This window comes from Lynx canadensis, chromosome B2, assembly GCF_007474595.2.
Source record: "Lynx canadensis isolate LIC74 chromosome B2, mLynCan4.pri.v2, whole genome shotgun sequence".
Lineage (NCBI taxonomy): Eukaryota > Metazoa > Chordata > Mammalia > Carnivora > Felidae > Lynx > Lynx canadensis.
This window is the reverse complement of record NC_044307.1, coordinates 134,533,941-134,557,802: the sequence shown is the minus strand read 5'-3', so window position 1 is coordinate 134,557,802 and position 23,862 is coordinate 134,533,941. Positions and strand designations below refer to the sequence as shown.

Genomic DNA, 23,862 nt, shown 5'->3' with positions numbered 1-23,862 from the left:
TGTTTTCACCCCCAAAAGCCAGTTTTTATAAAAGGAGAAAAATACCATATGCTGGCTACTTATTCTGTAAACGAAGCAAAATCACTTCCAAATCACTTCGCTTCTACTTCCCCTTTAAACTTGAGTGCATACATGCAATAAAACTGTGGTGCAAGAAAGGCTCTTCTGCAAGGAACTGTGGCTGAGATGTGGGGCCGGCTGGATGGACACGTCCCCGTGGAAGGCCACGGCCATCAGGACGCGTAGTACACGGGCCTCCGCTCAAGAACAGCTATGAAAACGACCGCCACCCCGCCTGCTATGGGGTGCACATGGGGTCACTGGAGGGAACCGGGCCTTTGCTGTTCTTGTCAAATGCGCAGGAACCTGCAGGGAAAGGCGGGCTGCAAAGAGTCGGCCCCTGAGAGCCTCAGCCTCGGCGTGGGGAAAGGGAGAAGGGAGACGGAGGAAAAGAGGCTCCATTCAATTATCTCCAAGGTCTGTTTCCATGGCGATGGCTCCGGAAGCGGGTCAGAACTTTCTCAGTGGAAACAAACAGCGGCTCCCATTCACCACGGCCCCGAGCCACGCTGGCCCTGCGGGCCGCTGTGCCGTCTGGGCACAGAGGAGCCGGGGAGGGACGCGGGGGCTGGGGCTGTCAGCCTCTCTTGTGTCAGCTGTTCTGAGGGGAGCAGCGGAGTCGAGAAGCGGCCTCTGAAGGCCAAAGCTGGCGGAGCTGCGGGCCCTTCCTCGCCTCGCCGGTCCCAGTGGCCAGTCACCGTCCAGGACGTGGCGGTGGGAGCCACGTGCCTGTCCTACTTCTCCTGCCGGGCGGCACAAAGGATTGGGTCCCTTCCGCAGTGACCACTGCCACAGCCCTACTTTTAATTCCTTCAGACACAGCTGATGGAAAATGTTTATGTTATAAACACTATGAAGCTGAGAACTCAGGCTTTCCTGTCTTCTCAGATCTCTCGCTCTCTCTCTTTTTAAAAACTGAGATATAACTGACATATGACAAATCAGCTTCAGGAGTAAAACATAACGAGTCGGTATTTGTATATATTGCGAAATGATCACCACAGTGAACCTAGTTAACTTCCGTCACCGTTCAGATCTCGGTTTTCAATTCCCACGCGTGTCCTCTGCCTTTGCAGCCGCCGAGCTACGTGCTCACTCCGCTGGCTCGTCTCACTTTTGCTCTCAGATTGCTTCACATCCTTCCCCCTTCTGATCCCGAGGCTCTATCTGAAGTGTCGCGCCAGCACCCGACAGAGACACCGGGAAGCGGCCCCAAGGGTCACCGTGATGACAAATGACCTCTACCAACATCAGCTGAGTGCCACCCCCCTGCCCCTGGTGATGGAGACGTGCAGCAGAAGCAGAGAGCGTCAACCTAACGTAAGAAATAGGTTTCGGCAGTGATTCGACCACGCTGGTTGTTGAAGAGCCGCCTGGAAAATTGATTAAAGACTCCACAGTTCCACGTCTCCACCACATCTGGAGAAGCCCATTCGTTAGGCCTTGGAGGGGCCTGAGCGTCTGTCTCTCCAGCTAACTGTGAGGTACGGATATGCCTGGGACACGAGGTGAATCCACGAGACACATTCCCCATCCTTCCTTCTCCATTCCCTCCTTATATCCTTCTACTCCAAGGCCCCCAAAATCTAGTAAGCAGATTACAAGGGCAGTTTTCAGAAGAGAATTCAGGATACAGGTACGCAGTAGGATCAAGCAGCCAGGCTTACAGACAAAAGCTTGGGGGCCAGGGTTCATCTTGGGGGCCACGTACCCATCCCTAGTATGCAGGAGACACTCCTTAAAGACTGAAGGAATCTGCCAGTGGGCTGGAAAGAATTGAAAAACTAGAAGCATAATAAAGGTTCAGGCAAGTTTTGGACCCTCAGGATGTGTCCCCTTGACCACTGGTCTCCCTGCCTCCTGGGGGCATCCAGACCTCATCTCCTCACATTGACAATGGCCCTTCTCACACACAAAATCCACCCCCGGGCAACCTCTGGGCTGCTCTGAAGACCTCCCACAGGCTGGGCCTTGGGCTGCCTGGACCCTGAACCACCAGCCCACCCCCGACGTGCCGCACCCACACACCTTTGCGGGCCCTCGCGTCTGCCTGGAATGCCGTTGCCCTCCACCTGTGCCTAAGAACCGCCCCCCCATCCCCGCCATCATCCCTGTGCTGCTCGCTCCTTTGGGTACCTGTGGTGCATCTGTGGCCTGTCAACCTGGCTCAGCTGGAGTCCGTCTCCCAGAATTCCCTTCCCCGCCCTGTTCTACATCAGCATGGGTCCTGTGAGTCACGTGACAGGCAGAAAGCAGAGGCAGTCTGCTCTTCAGGCCCTGTGGCTCCGCAGCCAGGATGCCAGCTCCTCTCCAGGTTCCCGGTGAGTCGAAACTGGAGGCCTGCCTGGAGCTGGTGACAGAGGACGTGCCCATCTCGGCAGGTGGCAGGTCACCGTCTATCCCCCACTCTGCCTGCAGCCTTCTGGCCCCGAATGCCAGCGCGGCTGCCTTGCGGCCACATCACCAGACACAGAAGGAGACAGCCTGGCCGGGACTGTGGAAGCAGCCCCCATGAGCACATGCAGTCAAAACCCTGCGATGACGTCACCGTGACGTCGGCTCCTCCGGCAAAACCCAGCCTGGTGCCGAACTTCTGAGTCTGCGGCCCATGCAGGGGCCTGGCCGGCCCTCCCCTGCTGTTCCTCTGCACTGCGCTCCCGTCACATCAGGATCATGCGGTCATGGCTCCCTCGGGCCGAAAAGAGGACAGTGACCCGGGCACCCCACGCATCCTCCCGGCACCTAGCAAATCTGCGCACGCAGCAGAGATCTGGACAATGTTTATTCGGTCACACCCCATTGCTGCCTGGCCCGTCGCTGGTCTTTCCTGATGCACCAGCGTTTGGTCCGTGTGATGGCCTGACCTTGGCAGGCAGATAAATGGATGCGGGCTAGAAGTCCACCTCTGCCTCACCGGAGCTGTGTGGGGGTGGCGATCTTGGTCAGTCATTCAGCCTGCCTCCCCGCCTCCCCCATTTCCTGTACTGTGAGCTACACCATTTACTTTACACGATACAGTGGTCGTAGGTGTGGGGCTTCCCCTGTTCCTGGCGGGACGGGACTGCCATTTGCTTACCCATCGCCTCCCCTCCCCAGCCCCACCCCCACCCCCACCGCTGCCCAGTGTCCCGTTCACTTCTGCAGGGCACAGACCCAACCCCAGCCCCCTCGCGTCCTACATACCTCCCGGCAGTGGCCTGTCTCCGGCCACCATGCACACGCGGCCTCCGGCTGCGGCCCGGGCGCGTGGTCTCCGGCTGGGGCAGCTGGGGCTCCCTCACCAGATGAAGCGAAGGGCAACGGGGTTTGCAGTGGGGGAACAGCTGAGGTGGAGAATTCGAGCACAGCTGCTCCCGCCCCGAGCCCCTGCATTCTGGAATGCTGAGCCCCTCAGATATGCTATGCGACGGAGCACACACGTGTGCAGACACAGATCCCGCCCGCACACACACATACTTCAGCCCGTCGCACGAGCTCTGAGACCGGTTGCTGTCTCCCAGCCTTCCCGAGTAAGGCGCACGGAGGAATGGCATTTTTTTTTTTTTTAATTAAAAACAAATCTCTTTTGAGAATGGCGTATTTTAAGTGGCCATGGCCATTGACGAGCTCGGGGTACGACACCATCCGACAGATGGAGGAACCGCACACACGGCTGCCGCTGCCATCGGCCGGGCCACGGGCCACGGGCCGCGGGCCGCGGAGGCGGACGAGTGAGAACAAGCGAGACGTGAGCACCTAGCAGATGTCAGGCGCCGTGCTTCACACAGCCCCCCCCTCAGAAGGAGCGTTTATTGTGCACATTTTGTGGATGAGAAAGCTGAGGCTTGGGGCACTTAAATAAACTGTTTCTGATCCCACGACCAGCAGAGCTGAAACTCAGGCTCAGGTTCTAATGCCAGCGCCCACCTCCTCCTCCCGGGAGGCCAGCGGGGACACAGCAAGGACACATCCACCTGAACGGGACAGGACCGACTTGTGAACTATTCTGAAGGACACGCCTCCACGTGGCTTCCCCATCCCAGGCGCATGGCCCCCATGGGAAAGGTCTGGCATTCCCCTCCCCGACCCACGGCCCTGCCACAAACAGGATGTGGAAACAGGATGCGTGGTCTCAGCTCCAGGGGACGCGGCTTGACCTGGACTTCCCAGCAACGTGCAGACCTCATCAGCAATTCTCAGTGAATCTAATCTGTTCCAAAGGAGGGTTGGTAACCGCGCGGCCCGCGGGTTTCTAGTGCTTCCTTCTACGTCTGAGAACGAGCACGGGGAGCCCCACCTTGTCACACAGCAGGACACGCAACCCCGGACAGACGGCAGACCCCATACGTTTTCAGGGGCGTCCACAAGGGATGGACCCGAAGCCCTCTCCGGCCCAGTCTCCGGGACCGAGAAACTTCTTGTTGAGCAAGAGGGCGGAGGTCCCTCGGAGGAAACAACTTACCCAGAGGAGAATGCCTTACACACTTCAAGTCCCCAAGAACACCACGCATCAACTTGTATACAAATGTCCACAGCAACACTGTTCCTAATCGCCAGAAAGTCCAAACAACCCTAGGTGTCCACCATTCAGTAAGTGGATAAGTGAAATGTGGCACATTCATAGAACAAAAGCAACCCATGGGGATGAGCCGTGAGAACATTATGCTGAGTGAAACAGTCCCTTAAACCGCATGTGACTGCATTTCCACGGAACGTCCACAAGAGGCAAATCTATAGAAACAGAAACTCAGTTAGCGGGTTGTTCAGGGGTGAGAGAAGTGGAGGGCAGCTCAAGGGTGCGGGGCTTCTTCTGGAATTGACAAAAATATTCCCAAATCGATTGTGGGGACAGGCACAAAACTGTAACTCCATCAAAAACCGCTGAATTGGATCTCTTCCACGGGTGAGTCGTATGGTACGTGAATTATATCTCAGTGAGCTTGTCACCAAAAATAAAGTAAGATAAAATAAATGTAACCTCCCACAAAATTGCAGCTGCTACAAGTTTTAAGGACTTTTTAAAAAACTGTAATATTTTGTGTGCAGTTCTCAATGTTGTACCTTTATCTGGAGGTAATATGTGGTCATTTCTTTTTTAAGTTTTATTTATTTATTTAAGTTTTATTTATTTATATGAGAGACAGAGAGAGAGAGAGAGAGAGAGAATATCCCAAGCAGACTCCACACTGTCAGTGCAGAGACCAACTTGGGCTCGATCCCACAAACTGTGAGATCAGGACCTGAGCTTAACTGACTGAGCCCCCCAGGCACCCCTGGTCTGTCATCTCTATTTAACAGAGAAGGAAAAATCTGAGGAGACTTGAACAAGATTACAAAATGGAATTGGGGGGGGGGGCAGAGGAAGGGGAGCAGCCCTTAGATATAGATTTGGGGATTTGTGGAAGCTACTATTCTGTATACTACATGTTTTTTTAAAAAAAATTTTTTAGAGAGAGAGAGAACAAGTGAGCTGGGGAGAGGGATGTGGGGGGAAGAGATGGGGACGGAGACAGAGGCAGAGGGAATGAGAATCTTAATCAGGCTCCACACTCAGCACGAGCCTGATGAGAGGCTTGATCTCATAACCCTGGGATCACGGCCTGAGACTCAGCCGCTCAACCAACTGAGCCACCCAGGCGCCCCTAAAATGTTTGGACAGGTGTCTTTTAAATGTGAATATTCACCATCAGAAAGCACTTGCTTATTACATTGCTACTGGTTTAAGGAGACACTGACACATGCTGGGTAACAGGTAAGACCAAAGTACGTCTTCTGTAATTCCGGTCCTGGGGACAATCCAGTTTTAGCCCTATTTCAAAGAACTGAACAGTCAATGCTTTCAATGCAAGTATTTAATGAGCACTTGCTCTGTGAAAACAACTCTTTTGGACACTGAAGAAAATTCAAAGAGGGGAAGAACGTGAGCTCTCAGCCTCCTGGAGCTCGAGATCATGCTAGGCCAGGTAGGATTCAGGAAGTACACAAAGCTAGAGCCCCCAGGCAAGGGCCTGAATTTGGACCAGACAACATAGATAACAGACAAGTTTATTGGGCACTTATTAGGTGCTGGATAGCTTATTAAGTGAGGTATATACTGTACAGATCATCCTCCTTTTACAGTTGTGGAAACCATAGACACCAAGATCCAGGTAAGAAATAGCCTGGGTTTGAACCCAGAGAGTCTGCAGTCACACGGGGTATCTTCACCCCAAGGCTGTCATGGCATTCAGACTGGATAAGGTTTTTTTTTGTCTCTAGCTCTGAGACCTTAGACAAGCTGATCACTCTCAAAAATGGTACATACTTCAAGGAGGCCGTGAAAAATTAAATGACAAAATACAGTAAAAGTGATTAGCACGGTGTCCAATAATAGAAATGAGCCAATGAGCGTTGTAAGCGTTACAACGATGATGATACTCGTTACAATACCCTGAGACGTCAGATCTGTGCCAAACGCTACCTGATTCCAAAAGGTGGAAAGAACACGGCCAGTGAAGAGACTGAGAAGGCACTTAAAGAAAGGAGACGCTTTCAAGGAATGAGCTCCAAGCAGCCCAGGAGGCATCTGGGAGATGAGAGGCTGCGGCAAGGCTGGCGGTGGGAGGGGAGCCCCGGGCTGGGGCTGCACGGGGCGTTCTGATCAAAGCGCAAGCACGCACAGGTCCTGATTTATAGGTGCCACTGGGGAGATCTCTGCATCCCCTGCCTGCTCCGTATGGCCCGATTGTACTTTAGGGAGACTAAAGATTCTACTTTAGGACACACTGTCCTAGTTCACGAAAAGAGCATGAAAGGTATTGCTTGCAGTAGTGAAGGTGAAAAAGAAGGAAACACAGGACAAGTTACAGAAGTAGAAGCAACAGGATTTCACGATTAAAGTTTTAGAACCATGGAAGAAAAGCAACAGATAACAATGCCAAGGCTGCGTGATGTGCAGAAAAATGGTCCCAAGGACAGAAAAGGGGACGTCTGATCAAAGAGCAGGTTGTAAGAGGTGAGAAGGTAAGAAGGGAGGGAGCGAGGGGTTGTGCTGTTAAGATAATGCATCTGGGGCGACAGTGACAGTAACGAGCAGGCATCCGCCAAGTCGCGGCAACACGCAGGTCACCAGACTGGGAAACGGGGCACAGGGACAGATGTGTATGTGAGGTGGGTGCCCAGAGACAAGAGATCAAAGCCCTGAGTGGGGACACCTGGGGACAGCTTGCAGGATGGATAAAAAGCCCTTGGGGAACTCCAATGGTAAGGGATGGGCAGAAAAAAAGGGAACCACCAAGACTGGGCATCAAGTGAGGACAAACTAGAACCCATAACGCCACAGACCCCAAGGGCGAAAGTACACGCAGCCCCACGGGAAAGGCAGCAGTGCCGAACCCGGCAAGGATCTGCGAGTGGGGAGGGGCTCCTGGGTTGGTTACTGCTGCAGCACTGACCTCAGATGGCATTTCAGGAAAAGGAAGAGTCGGGCTGCCGGGCAAAGTTCAGTAACTGGGGAAGAAGTCAAATTGTGGTTTGCGAGAATGGCGAGAAGCCTTCTACGGGATGGAGAAGAAGAACGAAGCACGTTTGTGACACTCACCCACTTGCTCATCAATCCGACGTTACTGAAAGTCTTTTATGTGAAAGACCCAGGGGTGGGAGTGGGTGGTGGCCCCCCTCCACCGACGCACACACGTACGCGTGCACCTGTAACCGAGGTCCACTGCCACGGGAGCAGGGGAGCGCGGAGTTCCAGAGCCCAGCGGCAGGACACTGTACCCCAACCCTGTGAATTAGGGAAGACTTCTGGCAGGAGACCAGAGCTCGAGTTCTAAGTGGGATAGGATCTGCCCAGAGAAGGAGGGTTGGGGGGATGCTCAGAGAGTCGGGGACGGGGCACCCCACCGGAAGGAGCAGCCATCTCGGAGGCTCGGCATGCCGTGGGAGCGCAAGGCCAGTCTGAGCAATCCGGGGAGCTTCACCCCACCTGGAGAGCAGGCGGGACGATGAGGGAGGTGAACAGGCGGGCAGAGGCAGGTTGTGAGGGAGAAAAAGGCACAACGAGAGATGCGAGTGATCCACGGTGGCAGGAGAGAGAGAAGCAACCAGAACACGAGGGTCACAAGCAGGGCTTCTTCTCTGAGGGCAAAGGGTTAAAGGAGGAGGCTTTTGGGGCGCCTGGGTGGCTCAGTCGGTTGGACGTCCGACTTCGGCTCAGGTCATGATCTCGCGGTCTGTGAGTTTGAGCCCCGCGTCGGGCTCTGTGCTGACGGCTCAGAGCCTGGAGCCTGCTTCGGATTCTGTGTCTCCCTCTCTCTCTGACCTTCCCCTGTTCATGCTGTTGTCTCTCTCTGTCTCAAAAATGAATAAATGTTAAAAAAATTTTTTTTAAAACAAAAAAAGGAGGAGGCTTTGGGGGGGAGGGAGGGGAAGGAAACTTGACGCCCTGTCAGAAGGGTAATCAGCTAGCCAGATGAAACAAATCCGAGAGGGAAGCGGTGTCCAAACGGAGTAAATGCTTGCATAGAACATTTATAAACCAGATGCCATCCATTTCATTTGAGCACACAACACTGCTCCATTGGCTTGCCCTCCTTTGATTTATCTTCCTCTTCCATCGTGCGATATATTTTTGGGCTTTTTCACCATGAAACAGTTCAAGTGTAGCCATAGGTAATGAAAGAAAGTGAAACTAAATCAGTGAGTTTTCAACTCTGGTGAAAGACTTAGTAGAAAAGAGCTGATAAACATTGGCGAAGGTGAAGTGTTGAGATTTATTTTGGACCTTCCTGCCTCTGTAAATAAATAACTGAGACAGCTTATATGTGAATGAGAGTAAACTTGTCTCTCCTTCCAAGAGGACCACAGGACTGCGGGTTTTAGCTGCTGCTATTTACATAAAGCCAATGAACTCAATGTGCCCCTGACCTCTCTATCTGCATAAGCAATGCAATTATAAGTATTTTGGAATCGTAGAGTGACGGTTAGGAGCACGGGCTCTCAAATGGGATAAAATCCAGGCTGTGTGTCACTTCATCAGCTGTGTATCCTTGAGCAACTTATTAACCTCTCTGCGCCACAGTTTCTGCCTTTGGCAATAGGAATAATATCAGAGCAAACCTCACAGGGTTGTTGTATTAAACAAGTCAATGTTAACTGTTTAGGTCAGTTCCTGGCCCATGCACCAACACTCAATGAACATTACCTGCTATTTCCTATTTTTTCTTTTCCAGCTTGCAGAACCAACCCTGTAAAGACTACTTCCAATCTAGATACACACCTAGAAATAACCAGACGGGCTCCCCTACAGTTGGCTTCCTTCAAAGTAATGAATCCAAATCATCCAGATACACAGCTTATTTATTAGCCATCTAGCTAATTTGCAGATTACTGTTTCAGATGTATACACACACAAATAAAAGACTCAACTATTGTGGAAAATACTGCTAGCTTTCTACCCAATGTCTAGTCTCCCTCCTTCCTTAAGACACTCATTTTGTTCAGGGCAGTAAGACAGCAAAAAACACGCATGTCGGGGCACCTGGGTGGCTCAGTCAGTTGAGCATCTGACTTCAGCTCAGGTCATGATCTCACAGTTTGTGGGTTTCAGCCCTGCATCGGGCTCTATGCTGATGGCTCAGAGCCTGGAGCCTGCTTTGGATTCTGTGTCTCCCTCTCAATCTGCCCCTCCCCTGCTCGTGCTCTGTCTCCAATCAATCGATCAATCAATCAATCAAATGTAAAAACAAAACAAAACACGCACATCCCCAAACTCTCCTATGGCAATGGTCGCCACGTGTCCCAATTTTGGGCTTACTTTCTTTGCTTTATTTTTCTCCGTTGCAGAGTCTAAAGCATACAAATGATTTACTCCAGCTCCCTACATGCAGCTCATGTCAGCTCATCACATATCCTAGAGCCCCAAACAGGGTCCTGCACACAAAGCCGGTGCCCAGTGAACAGCTGCTGCATGAGGAAACGAGTGACACAAACTGGAATGTGTGGGACAGGGTTTCTAGGAAAGCTTTTTAAAGGGTACGCCTGTGGCTTTTTGCCCTTTTACCTTCTTCACCCCGTTTCTCCTTCCCACCTGGGAGATGGCAGCAGCCACTATAAAACCAGGAGACTGACAAAAAGAACAAACAATATAATCTGGCTACTGGAAGGCTCAGCTGAGCCACAGCACAGCCCTAGATACCCCCCCTGGAACGAGGATATATCAAATGAACACTGTATTATTTTTCATGCTGCTTTATGTCATGTTTTCTGTTATTTGTAGCTAAATGCATCCCCAATACAGTTATAAAGAATGTTCCCAGCAAAAAACTCTTTCTCGCTAGATATTCTTGAGATTAACTGGTGAGTACCAAAAAATGTAACTAATGTTCAAGCTTGTTAGCCAGTTGACGCAAATCTAAGATCGGCGTAATAAAACAGATAGTCTCATCAATAGGCAGTGTAAATGGATATAAATAGAAGAGGTTCAAATGAAAACTCCCTTGGCCTTTTTTATATTTTCAGTGAAAGCATATAGAGAGACCAGATAGATTGTAGGAAAATAAGGATGAATGAAGCCTTTGTCAAACTGGTGGGGGCAGGTCTGTTCTATGTATGTATGTACGTATGTATGTTTCTTCCTGTCTGCCTGTACATCTATCTATCCATCCATCCATCCATCCATCCATCCATCATGCAGGTCTCACACCACCTACAGGCCAAATACAGCCTTAGCAGCCCCATTGGGCAGTGTCTCCAGGTGAAGTGATGTCAGGTATATTCCCACCCTCTTTGTTCTCTTCTGGTTAGAGCTGTATTCCTGGAACTCGAGATTGTAAACCCTGGTAAATGATAAATACCACTTCGGGAGGTGACTTTTTTAGAAATCAGGTATTTGCATTATAATTGACACCTGATACCTTCCTTAGCTCAGGTTTTAACTGGGGGAGAAGGGAGGGAGAAAGCTGTGCTGAGGGTCTGGACAGTGGGGGAGTCACAAGGGCCAATCACTGGACAGTGGGAGCCACGAGGGTCAATCACCGGACCCCCGGCCCCCCATCCTGTCATCGAGGCCTCTGCTTCAAGGGTGGGCTGCTGTAGAATCTGCCCACTTTTGTCTACTGAGTTCTCTTGCCTTTTGAATACAAAGCAGAAGAAATGTTCTGCCCATAAAACAAGACTGCTGACTCAGAATGATATTTGGGTTGGCAGCTACTTTATGGACATTCAACCAGACACAACCAACTGGCTTCCAGGTCATCCTCCAGGGCTTACAAGCAGCATTTGTATCTGAAGAATGGCACATTTTCAAGTACAAAAATACAAATAATTCAATAGAAACAAAAGTACCCAGATTATAATTTGAGCTAGAGCGTCCATCTTATTAAAAAACAAACACCTTTTGGAGGGTTTAATCCAAGATAATGAGCAACTTAAGAATAAGTATCATCATTTCTATTTTAATTTATTTATTTTGAGAGAGAACATGAGTGTACAAGTGGGGGAGGGGCAGAGAGCGAGATTCCCAGGCAAGTTCCGGGCTGTCAGTGCCGAGCGCGACATGGGGCTCAATCTCAAACTGTGAGATCGTGGCCTGAGCCAAAATCACGAGTCGGATGCTCAACTGACTGAGTCACCCAGGCACCCCAAGTATCATCGTTTTGTAAACATCACCATAAAAACTGATTCAGGCAACAATCATTGAGAGAATCTAAAACCATCAGGTAAAAGTCTGATGAGGAGCAAGACATTTACGAGGTCTCAGATTATCTCCCCACAAAGTATTTACCAACTGCAAAGGGAAAATTCTAACTTCTCAGAAGAAACTTGATGGACATCACCTTCATCAATTAATCAAAATTAGTATCACCAACAATGGGACGAAGTGACGTCATGATGTAGTGAACTGAAAAGAATGTAACATCAAAAATGCACTACCCGAACTCTAAAACGGAGCCCAGATGGAGGAATATTTCACAAAACAACTAGCCTACCCTCTTAAAAGACCCCACCAATATCATAAAAGACAAAGAAAGGCCAAGAAATGCTTTCAGATTAAATATGACCAGAAAGAGGACATGCAAATGTGATGAGTAATTTTTTTAAGTGTTGGATTGACGAGAAAGTGCTATAAAGAAACACTATTGGGGCAATTAGAGAAACTGGAACATGAACTGTGTATTAAGCAAATCGCTATTGGGGCGCCTGGGTGGCTCAGTGGTTGATCATCTGACTTCAGCTCAGGTCATGATCTCATGGTTTGCGAGTTTAAGCCCCGCGTCGGGCTCTGTGCTGACAGCTCAGAGCCTGGAGCCTGTTTCAGATTCTGTGTCTCCCTCTCTCTCTGCCCCTCCCCTGCTCGCACTCTGTCTCTGCCTCAAAAATAACTAAACATTAAAAAGAAAGAAAATTGTTTTTAAAATCCTGCTCTATGGGACTGTACTCTGAGTTCTGTGAGAATGGCCTTGTCCTTAGGAGATAAAAGCTGACATATCGAGGAGTGAGGGTCACAGAATTTTTAACTTACCCTCAAACAGTTCTGAAATTACGGTATTATGTAAGTGTGTGTGTGTGTGTGTGTGTGTGTGTGTGTGTGTGTGTGTGTTTAGGAGGGAGAAAAAGAGCATGCAACCCGGTAAATCTAAGTAAAAGTTATATGGAAGTTCGTTATACAATTCCTACGACTTTTCTGGAAGTTTAAAAGTTTTCAAAAGTTCTTTAAAGGAAGAAAAAAAGGGTACCATAGTTTCCAAAAAACGTTAGTAAGGAAATATAGGACAAAATGGATTAAAACTCCCAAGTTACTTAGAAACACTTCAGTTTAAGTAAAACATTTAAAAGAACAGAAGCAAAATGGCGGTCGTACAGATGGAGAGGCTGAGGCTGTCAACAGTGCTGTGTGCTGTGTGTTCGAAATGTTTCGTTAACCTCAGAGAAGGCTGAGAGTCTCTTTCTTGGCCACAAAGCCATGTCGCATTTTACCAAGTGAAGGATATAAACACGGAAAGAATGACTACCCATAATTGAGGGGAAGAATATCCAGCCTAACTTAAGATTGGTACAAATCTGGTGAGTCACTTCCTCTTAGGAGGAAAGGCAAACATGTCTTGTTTCCTGAAGGACTCAGATTCTGAACGAACACCTGAGTTCTCGGCCTGAATCATGCCAAATAGGTAGCGAAGGAAGTCAGAAGAACCTCCAGTCCATTAACTCCGCGCTGGTGCCCACACTCAACTTCATCTACAGCCATGGTATGTCCAATTTCCAAATCAACGTCAACCCAAATCCCCAAGCTACTTCAGCCTCCACGCTAAGGTGCTAGGGGGTTACATGCAACTAAAGCCAAGGAGATTCGAGTTAATTGCACATTGATCGTCTAACCTTGAGTGGGCAGTGGCCTTGATTTGCTTTTTGCTCGTCACCCCAATGTTCCTCAGTCCTGACTGAACCAAATCTGCTTAGCCTCTCAAGAACCAAAGCGTTGGCAACACAGCCTTCCCCCCCTTGAAGCTGCCTCTGGCCAGCAGCACACACGTGGACGGATTAGGCGGAGCTGTGCTGTAAAGCACACACACGCTCTCCCAATGTGTGCTTTTCATTCCAGAAATACTTTATTCCTAAACCACTTCTATGCTTCTCTTGGCACAAAACCGTGTAAGTGGCTCTGTGCCAAAGGAAGTGTCTGTATAAAGCTGAGCACTTTCTTAAAACTTCTTTACCTCAGAAGACCACAAATGGAACATTCTAGTGTAATTATGATGGAATAAAGAGAAAAAAGGAAAGGTTACAGGAAACAAAACGAAACAACAAAAAACCCATTTGCTTTGTTTTGGTTTTTTAAAGGTGCCTAAAAGAAATACTGGCAATGCGAAATATAACATAGAATTATCTTCCAGGAGACTAAAAATTACAGGGTCCAAGTCAGGACAAAGAGGTAAAAATATTGCCTTCAACAGGAAAGAAAAGTGAGCCTTTGTCATCTTTGGTCACAGGCATTTATTCTTGTTTTAAGGTCACCCACCAAAGCAAGGTGCAGAGAGGGGTTTTCCAGTCATTGTTTTATTCTGGAATATATTGGGTTTTTTTGTACCGTGCTTCTTTAGGACTTTCCTCCTCTATCAGAAACTAGTATAAAAGAAGAAAACCCACATTGGTGGACCTAGCTGTCCTTTTCCTTCCTCTATGCTTGTTTCCAGGTATTTATTTAGGGTTCACTCACAAGAAGCAGTGTGAAACCAGTAACTCTTTGCAGAGTCATTAGGCATCATCGACTAAATTACACAACACACTCTTACCCACCTACACACACACACACACACACACCCCATGCAAGGAAAATGACATCACACTCCATAGCACATACACAACACAGTCGCCCACTTGACTCCCACCAGGATGGACCTCAGAGGCACCTTCTTCCAAATTCCGATCCTGGGCAAGAGGGAAACTTACTTTCTCTCCACTTCTGGTGTTGACACGGCGCTACAGAAGCCAAGCGACTCCTAGGAGAAAAGAGGCACAGCGTGAGCACAGCCAGAGCGGCAGGCTTCATCTGATTTGTACAGAATATCACTTAAAAAAAAAAAAAGGCAGAAGCAAAAATAGACGATTAAAGTCATTGTGCTTACTTCGATCTGGGACCGCAGCTGAAGTGACGTGGGGCTGGCATCGGGTTTCTCCTAAAAGAGAAACAGATGCTGCTTTAATGAGGCTTCCAAACGTGGCACACACCAGAGAGACAAATCAATGTGTAAGAAGAGATGGGAGCATTTGGGAAATGCTAGGGTGCGGTGGGGGGGGGGGGGGGATGGTGGAGGTAAACAGATTTTCTGGGAAAACCAAAGCGTTTTGAAAATGAGAACTTTAGAGTCTTAAAATTGAACTGTTTTCCAAACTTCACCGCTTGACTCCACTGGCAGTTTTAATGCAGAAGAAACCAGCACAGTCTAACTGAAGGGCACCGACAGTTACTGGGCAAATCATTCTCCCGATGTGATTAGACCATCACTGGGACACAATTTACTGAGATCCATTTGTGTTCGGTTTCTTTTTCAGTAATATCGGAGTTGCGGTCCGATGTTAAAATGCTGAATGTGTTCAGAGTATTTCATGACGTCGGGCTGGTTGAAAGGGGCTTTAGGAAGGTGGAAAGCTAACCTGGTATTATCATGGAGCCCTAGAAATCACCGTGCTCCTATAATACAAATGAGTTGGCCTAGCTGGAAATTCAAAACAACTCTCAGTATCCAGTTAACAGATGAAATAAATGCATGATGTCATCAAAAATCATCAAATCATAAAAAAAGGAATTGAACCATTTTAGAGCTAAAACCATTTTATAGTTAAAATTTCCATTTCCTGGGGTGCCTGGGTGGCTCAGTCAACCGTCCGACTCTTGATTTGGGCTCAGGTTATGATCCCAGGGTCATGGGATTGAGCCCTGAGTAGTGCTCACCACTGAGCGCGCATAGAGCTTGCTTGCGATTCTCTCTCCCTCTGCCCCTCCCCCTCCCCTGTCCTCCTGTCTCTAAAATAGAAGAAAAAAGAAACACCTCCATTTCCCCTTTGGATGGGGAAAAAAAAAAGAGGTAAACCTATCACCTGTGACAAAAATAATATATTGAAATAAGCATTGGCAGCAAAATACGAAAACCACACTATTAAAAGTGTTAGAACATACTATGGGAAAACATGAGCTGTACTAGGAAGCACAGCACAGAGCACCACATCGATATTTTTCACAAATACAGAATAATTCTAAATCTAAACAGGTGCTAAAGTACACGTCCTCATCAAAGTATGGTTCACAGTCCAGAGTGGTCCCCAGCTGATCAAGTCATAAGCAGGACAATAGGCAGTTTTAGAGGAAGGGAGTAATATCACTAATGAGGTTGAAAGACAGGGTTAATTATGAGTTTTCCAATAATCCTATTGTGTTCTTATTGTTATAATCTTCAGGATCGCACATGTACCGTATGAAAATTATTCTGTTAGTCTCGGCTGACATTCAGGATACGGGAACAGGATCATCTCAAATTAGGAATTGTCACTGCATCTAAATGTTCAATTTATTGAAGTTACCTATTTCATTACTAGCATGATTATAAAAATAGGCCAATATGTCAAAAACTTAGCAATGAAATAAGTACAACTCAGAGTACATTTATAAATGTGACTAAGTAACAGGAATCCAGTACATATAAAATCCAGTACGACTATAAAATGAATGTGCTGAGGTGAGAAATCTGAGAACAGGGTGGTTTGGGACGAGTTGATCAAAAGAGAAAAGTACTTTAACGGACTGGAGACTCACTCACCCTTAGTCCCAGGGCCTTATTTGTTATGAAAAAACACCAGAGTGGTATTAACTCTGGTATAAAACTTCTCTTTGCTTAACATCCTCTTGGCTTTTATTGCCACCTTTGTTCAAAATGGACGGACTTCTATTTCTGTCCCAGACCTGATGCACCATTTTTACAAAGCAATATATGGAAATGTCTGAGTCACATTCCTAGTTCAACCGATAGGACATCAGGCTCAGGTGTTATCAACACGGCAGATAGGTATCTGGGGGTTCCTGGCGCTTAGCGACCAGTCATGATGCCGTGATACCTAACCTCTTAGCATCGCTTAGAGAAATTTACAAACTTAAACAGCAGGAAGCAAGCAAAGGTATAGTTTGCAATTTTTTCGACCTACATTTTCCTGTTCAGAGTCAGTGTGGGAATCTCAGAATGACGACAGGTCTCTATTATTTCCTCTGAAACTTTCTCTAGCGCCTTTAACACCCAACTCCAGCCCATGTCCTTCCATAGCCATCAACGAAAACAATGTCTAATTCAACTCTCCTCCTCTCCTCCATTCTTAACCGTTCTTCAAGCTTGAAGTCTCTACCTCACTAGGTAACAGTCCGTGATAGGGAATTACCTGCTTTTATTGCATATTTTTATCTGCATTTTTTCTAACAAATTTTCATTTGTTGAGTGCACCATTTGTTACCCCACATCCTAAACTTAACATTTATGGTATATTATACAAAATGTAGCTTTTCCGGAATACAAAGCAGGTCCTTGTTAACAACCACATTAAATATAAGATGATCAGGAAGTAACATTCTAAATAATTCATTTTCACATGTTGGTTTGTTACATACAGCAGACTGTATTTTAGGGACTTTTTAGGAAACTGGTTGGGGATATAGTTGGATGTAGAATGTACTAAAATTTATCCCTTTAAAATAATGGACCCAGATAATGTTTTCATGCAGAACATCTGCTTTTTCAGAACAGGAGATGTTAAACACATCTCGTGCAGTGATGTTTCTACTGCTTCCCCTCCCCAAAGCATACTACAAAGTAATGATTTTCAGAGCAAATCTTAATAATCTCAACTCTCGAGGAAAGACTACCATCATCATTACGAGGCATTTCTTAGAGCAAACACATCCTGAAGTAAAAATACGACACAACAGAGAAGCATGTAAAGTTATCCACTGAGTTTAGACCTATGTGTGATGGTTGGAGACAAAGCGGAATGGAATACTGGCAACCTTCCGTTATTACGGCCCCGATGGATGTCACATGATATCAATGACAAAAGTCCAGAAGAGTAATTACTAATTACTATCATGTATGTGTGAATATTACCAAGTAGTTAAGACATATAGAAGTATATAACAAAAGATACAGCAAACTCTGTGGATGGGGAGAGAATGTCTCCTTGACATTCCCCTTCCCAGTCTACGGATTAGGTTGCCCTCTTCTCTGCTCCCAGTTCAACCGGTGTAAGGGGCAGGGGGCATGGCTCTAGAGTTCCAGTAGGACAAGACAGTCCTGATGCAGGGGGAAGGTGGGAGGGGGCAGACAGTCCTGATGAGGGTGGAGGGCGGAGCAAGTTGATGCACCTGATTGCCCCAGTTGCAAGCTATTTTATCTGGGGAACAATGGAGGATCCACAGTGTAACTCTTGATTTGTAACTCAATCAGTCATCATGTTGATGGAAATAGTAAAAATGATGAATAATCCAAACACAGTCCTTGAGTAAACATGTATCTTTTGGACATGTTCTGGAAAGAGAGATCACTGAGAAAGAAGATTCTCCTCAATAACACGTGCTGACTGATCCAGTTACCGCTGCTGTGTAACAAATCATCCCAAACTTAAGTCGCATAAGCCCACAAGCATTTTATTACATTCACAAGCATTTATTAGATTCGGAGGGTAAGAATTCAGAAGGGGGAAAGCAGAAAAGCCTTCTCTCTGCACCGTGGTGTCTGGGGACTTGGCTGGAAGGTTCGAAGGGTGGGGGTGACTGGATGGTTGGAGCTGTAATCATTAGGAAGCCTGCTTGCTCACATGTCTGGGGGCTGATGCTGGCTAACAGCTGGGACCTACGCAGGGGCCATCTGCTGGAACAACTATACACGTAACTGCTTGCCTTCCCCACAGCACGATGTTGGGTTTCAAGAGAAACCAAGCAGACCAAGAGAGCCAGGCAGAAGTTGTATTCCTTTTTCTAACACAGTCTCGTGCAGCAAGTTCTTCTGCTGGAGTTACATGCTCTCCCAGGTGCAAGAGACTGCACAGCCCCCATCTAAGTGAAGAGTGTCAAAGTCACACGGTAACCTCCCTGGGTTGGGAGGTATCATTATGGCCCCCTTGGGAAATTAGCCTGCCACACTGACTGCCAGGGAGATGGGAGCTCTCCTTAAGTTTTCTAAGTAAGGAATCAGATGAGACGTATTTATTCGTGACAATGTCCATGAGGATTCTTTTGTGATTTTTAGAGTTTGCTCCAGAAGCGCATCTTGGCAATGTATTTCAACCTGAACCTATGACTTGAAGGTTGAACTGTCACAAGGTTTTAGGCTACAATTATGACCTCTCTTGTTTCAACTTGTTATAGTGGGTGCCTGGCTGGCTCAGTGGATAGAGCACACGACTCTTGATCTTAGGGTCGTGAGTTCAAGCTCCCCGTTGGCATGCAGCTTACTTAAAAAAAAATTGAAAATAAGTGCTAAACTCAACTTATTATAGAAAATCTTAAATATGCGAAAGTAAAGAGAATAGTACAATGAACTCCCAAATTCCTATTACTCAGCTTCAACAATTATCTACTGATCGTCAATTTTGTTTCATCTGTACCGTCACACGTGCCTTGGCTCCACCCCATTTTAATTTCAAGAAAATCCCAGATACCATATCGTGAAAATATCAGAATTTTTAATGTTAAGATTTAGTAATCAGGCTTTCTTGAGTCCTGTGACTCAATCTTGAGTAAATGGTCAATTACCAAGATTTGACTCTTTCCTAGCATTGGAGAACATTTTTTGGTCACTGCAGGGAAAAAAAGAAAAAAGTATCCAACAAATTTATAGATTCCACTTGAATGTTGTAAAAGAAAATGAATAAATGTAATCAAAATGGAGCAAGGCTAGGGGCGCCTGGGTGGCTCAGTCAAGTGTCTTGACTCTTGATTTCGGATCAGATCATGACCTTCTAGTTCTTGAGTTCAAGACCTGGGTCGGGCTCTGTGCTGACAGTGTGGAGCCTGCTTGAGATTCTCTCACTCCCTATCTCCACCCCCATTCCCGGAGTGTGTGCTTTCTCTCTTGTTCACTGAAGATAAATAAATAAACTTAAAAAAAAAAATTGAACACAGCCAAAAAGTTCGTTACAACAGTATTCACTATTGTTTAAGTACAAATATATCCCCAACACTTTTTGAGTGTGATATGCTCATTGACTTTGCACTTGACAAAGTATTCTAAGGAGTATTTAGTGCGATATAACTCCACAAGTTAGTCCATGTTCCATACAAGCATCCAGAGAGCCACACAACCCTGGTGGCTAAACATGAACCTATAACTATAAGTTAGGATATTATAACTTAGTCAAATGTTTTAGAAATACATTTTAAAATAAAGTGAATGCATGGAATTTGATCTATGGATTAAAATGCTCATCATTAAGCTACATCTGCAAACCTTAATTAAGAATGACAGATATCAGGGCGCCTAGGTGGCTCAGTCGGTTAAGCGTCCGACTTCAGCTCAGGTCATGATCTCACGGTTCGTGAGTTCGAGCCCCGCGTTGGGTTCTCTGCTGATAGCTCGGAGCCTGGAGCCTGCTTTGGATTCTGTGTCTCCCTCTCTCTCTGCCCCTGTCCTGCTTCCACCCTGTCTCTCAAAAAGTGAATAAACATTAAAAAAAATTTTTTTAAAAAAGAATGACAGAAGTTATTAAACATCACAAACCTGTAGTGAGTTTGTATACTACAAATGCTTAAGGAAACCTCCCGAACTTAATGAAGCATTACAGTGGAAACTAAATTATAAATACAGCCCAACATATGCACATGTATGTACGTATGTGGGCAAGCACAAGGAAAGGTTAGAGGGGACATACACCAAGTGTGAACAGCAGTTACCTACATTTACTATTGTTTTTTTACAAGCATGTAGTCTTGGATTACCGTCATTATTTTTTCTAATATAAGATCAGCTTCAAAGTACAATCTTCAGAAGCCATATATGTTTTTAAATTATCAACATGTATATGTTCATAAGCGTATGAGAAAATATCCGACAGTTTCCTTACATAAAGGGCTACATCTGCAAAGACCACTATTCTTCAACTTTTAACATATTTGTCAAATATATGTTGCCTTTAGATATTTCTAAAGACGTAATACAGGTTTCAAAAAATTAAAACTGGCAATAATGTTATTTGTACCCCAACAACTAAACCAAGAAATGAGAAATGTCTCAAGAAATACTGAAATTTAAATTTCTCAAATTAGGTCATATTTGAGAAGACCCATATAGGTCACGCTCTATATTAAAATACCTTCATGAGGTGTTAAAATTTTTGGTAACTAGGTTCACAGATCGCTACGCATGCATTTTCTGATTAATAGTGAAGGTCCATAATGATTTTGGAAATCATCTCACACCGATATTTTGAGGAAAAAGACAAAACTATGTAGTTCCATATAGTTTAAAAACGGAATCGTATGATAAAAAGTTACTGGGTAGAGGGGAACCTCACATTTATTTGTCAACTTGGGACAGCTCTGGAAATAGTAACCCCCTCAATGTTTATTATGTCTCGTACAGAAGCAAAAAAAAGGAACAAAGTTTGCACATGAAATCAGCAGTTGGCCCAAACCGAAACCAAAATGTTTGAACACGCGTGAGTGTTTCCACCTGTGCGAGCGTGTGCACCTGCACGCACAAGCACACCTGCCATCTCCCTGACAGGCTCTGGCTACGCTGTGTAATACACCGGAGTCCAAAACCCGGTGGGGGCCGACTGAGGTCCTGGAAAACAAGTATCACACCGGCACCCATACTCTCACCACGTTTCCACCTTCTTGGGGAAATCCACACTCCTCCCAGCCCTTATTGCTGCCGGTGCTTGAAGCCAAAAGAACTTTACATCTGGAAAAGCAGGTGGGATAAATCCCTCTCTTACTCCAAAAGCAGAGAGGAAAACCATCAGGCGCCTGTCAGCTCAGCTGAGCGCCAAGGTCTCCTCCTCCACGCTGGGCACAGGGAGGAGCTGATGGAAAGGCAAGAGACCACATGCCTGGCAACACTCGACACTCAACACATACCATCACTGATGCGTTCCATTATCGGAGGGAACGCGTTCTCAGTTGCTGGGGAAAGTTGCTGCCCGTGATGGATTTTAAAACTCATGTGGCATTTATCCCTTTACAAGAAGACTATGAAGTTGTGGTAGCTCCCAATTGGTCAAGTGGGCTCCCCTCTTGTCTGGCTGCCTTCTCCACTCTGGCCGAACAATGCGGTATCTGTTCATTCTAGCAGGACGTAAACCTCAGCACTTCCGTGGGAGTTTCCTCACTCCCCAGCAAATCAGCTACCGGGAGCGGTTGCTTCTCCGTTCACAAGGTTTCTTGTGTCCAGCCATGCCATTCCATTCCCAAGGCATCGGCTTCTCTGCAGTCCTTCACCCCACAGACACCCAGCCACCACTGTTGAGTGGAGGAGAAGGTACTGAGTGGGAGTCAGGAGGACTGAGTTCTGGTCCGGCCCCCACTATAGGAAGACCTTAAGACCTCGTTTGTTTGTTTGTTTGTTTTTTACGTTGGTTTTCCAATGGCAATGTAAAGAAATGGACTAGTCGATTATCTTTAGGTCTCTCTTTGACTCCAAGATCCTACTCAGATGAAGCACTGTCCTGCCGATCAAATCACTACTGTCAAATAAATCTTCTTAAAATAGTACTCTGTCCTTGCTATCTAAAGTGAGGTGCGTGCAACATGAGCATTAGAATCACCTGGAAGCTTCTTATAAAGGTGGTCTAGGACCCCACCCCAGACCGAAATCAAAATCTATATTTTCCCAAGATCCCTTAGGATCTATATGCTCACTTCAGTTTGAGAGGCACACTGCTGTGTACTCTGTATCCTTTCTCTGTTCCAAAGTCTTTCCAAAATTGTGGAAACATAGAATGGACACAATAAAAATCTCCATTTCTGAATAAGAGGCCCTTCTACCAACTGGCCTGATCGAAACCCTCTTCTTCAAGAACGGGTGCTGGGTCCACTGACCTCTGAGTGCGTGCTGTCCCGGCGTTTCACTTTTGCTCATCGTACCTGGGATGTCCCTCTTCTTCCTCTCCATCCTTCCAAGGCATTCTTTAGATCCACGTCCAAACCCACCTCTTGTAATACCTGCTCTGCCCAGCCTTGCCTTAAATGATATGCCCGAGTTCAGTCCTAACAGGAACCAGCTACACCATTTACTTATTAGGTGTTTCTATGCGTAGCAACCTTCTGCTCACTTACCTGTATCTTATTCCCTCAACTAGATTGTAAACGCCTTGTTTACATTTGAGAGAGAGAGCACATGCAGGGGAGAGGGGCAGAGGGAGAGGAAGAGAATCATGAGCAGGGTCCATGCCCAACATGCAGCCCAACGCAGGGCTTGATCCCACAACCCTGGGATCATGACCTGAATCTAAATCAAGAGTCAGACGCTCAGCTGATTGAGCCACCCAGGCACCCCTATAAATACCTTCTTAATAGGGATTCATTATACCCACTGACACATACACATGTATTTCATGCTTTGATTTTAGATTTCCTTTGGGGTTGCTTGCTGGGGAGCTACACCGGCAAGCAAAAAGTAATCAGACAATGATTTTCCAAAATCTACAACTTAGATCGGTGTAAGAACTTAAAAAGAAACTGGTGGGGGTGTTTAGCCACTCTTCGGATAAAATCAGTACTGGCTTGTGAGTTCTACCTCTAATTCCTTACCGCTTCACATTTTCATGACTGGTTTCACCCAAATCATTCATACGTGAGACAGGAAATGTTAGCCATTTTTTCACGCACCGATAAGTTCATGGCCTGGCATACGAAATTGCCTCTAATGAGAGCAAGTAAATGGAAAAATACTCCCATCCCCCCACATCAAAGAAGAAAGATTCTAAGGAAAAAAGTTTTCACAGTTGAATGCTATTACACTAACTTCAACCTTAAAACCCATCCATAATGAACAGGTCAGTAAATTTTGAGAAATACTAGTAAGAAAGAAACCAAAAGTGGCAATTTCCACCTGGCCGTTAATATTCTGTGGTAAAATCATTAAATATTCTTGCTGCATTAGTCTATGTTATGCAAGTATTCATTACGTATTTATTGAAACCTTACCATGTTCCAAAAAAAAAAAAAAAACACGATTTAAGATGGCTTACAAAACTTCAGTTCAACTTTACATGATAAAGTTAAAAAACTAATGAAATGATACAGAGTGGGAGGAGGAAGAATCAAGATTATATAGTAAAATTGGTCTAGGAATTTTGTTAAAAAATATG

General features: G+C 46.4%; 1 protein-coding gene across 1 annotated transcript in view; it reads right to left on the bottom strand.

Annotated features, from left to right (window-relative positions):
- SASH1 (SAM and SH3 domain containing 1) overlaps window positions 1-23,862 on the bottom strand; it is a 195,437-nt gene that overhangs the window by 95,097 nt on the left and 76,478 nt on the right. The window contains exons 3-4 of the mRNA XM_030316548.1: window positions 14,643-14,693; window positions 14,467-14,516 (exon numbers count right to left, since the gene is read on the bottom strand). Coding sequence (XP_030172408.1) covers window positions 14,467-14,516; window positions 14,643-14,693 — 101 coding nt within the window. The remainder of the gene's footprint in view (window positions 1-14,466; window positions 14,517-14,642; window positions 14,694-23,862) is intronic.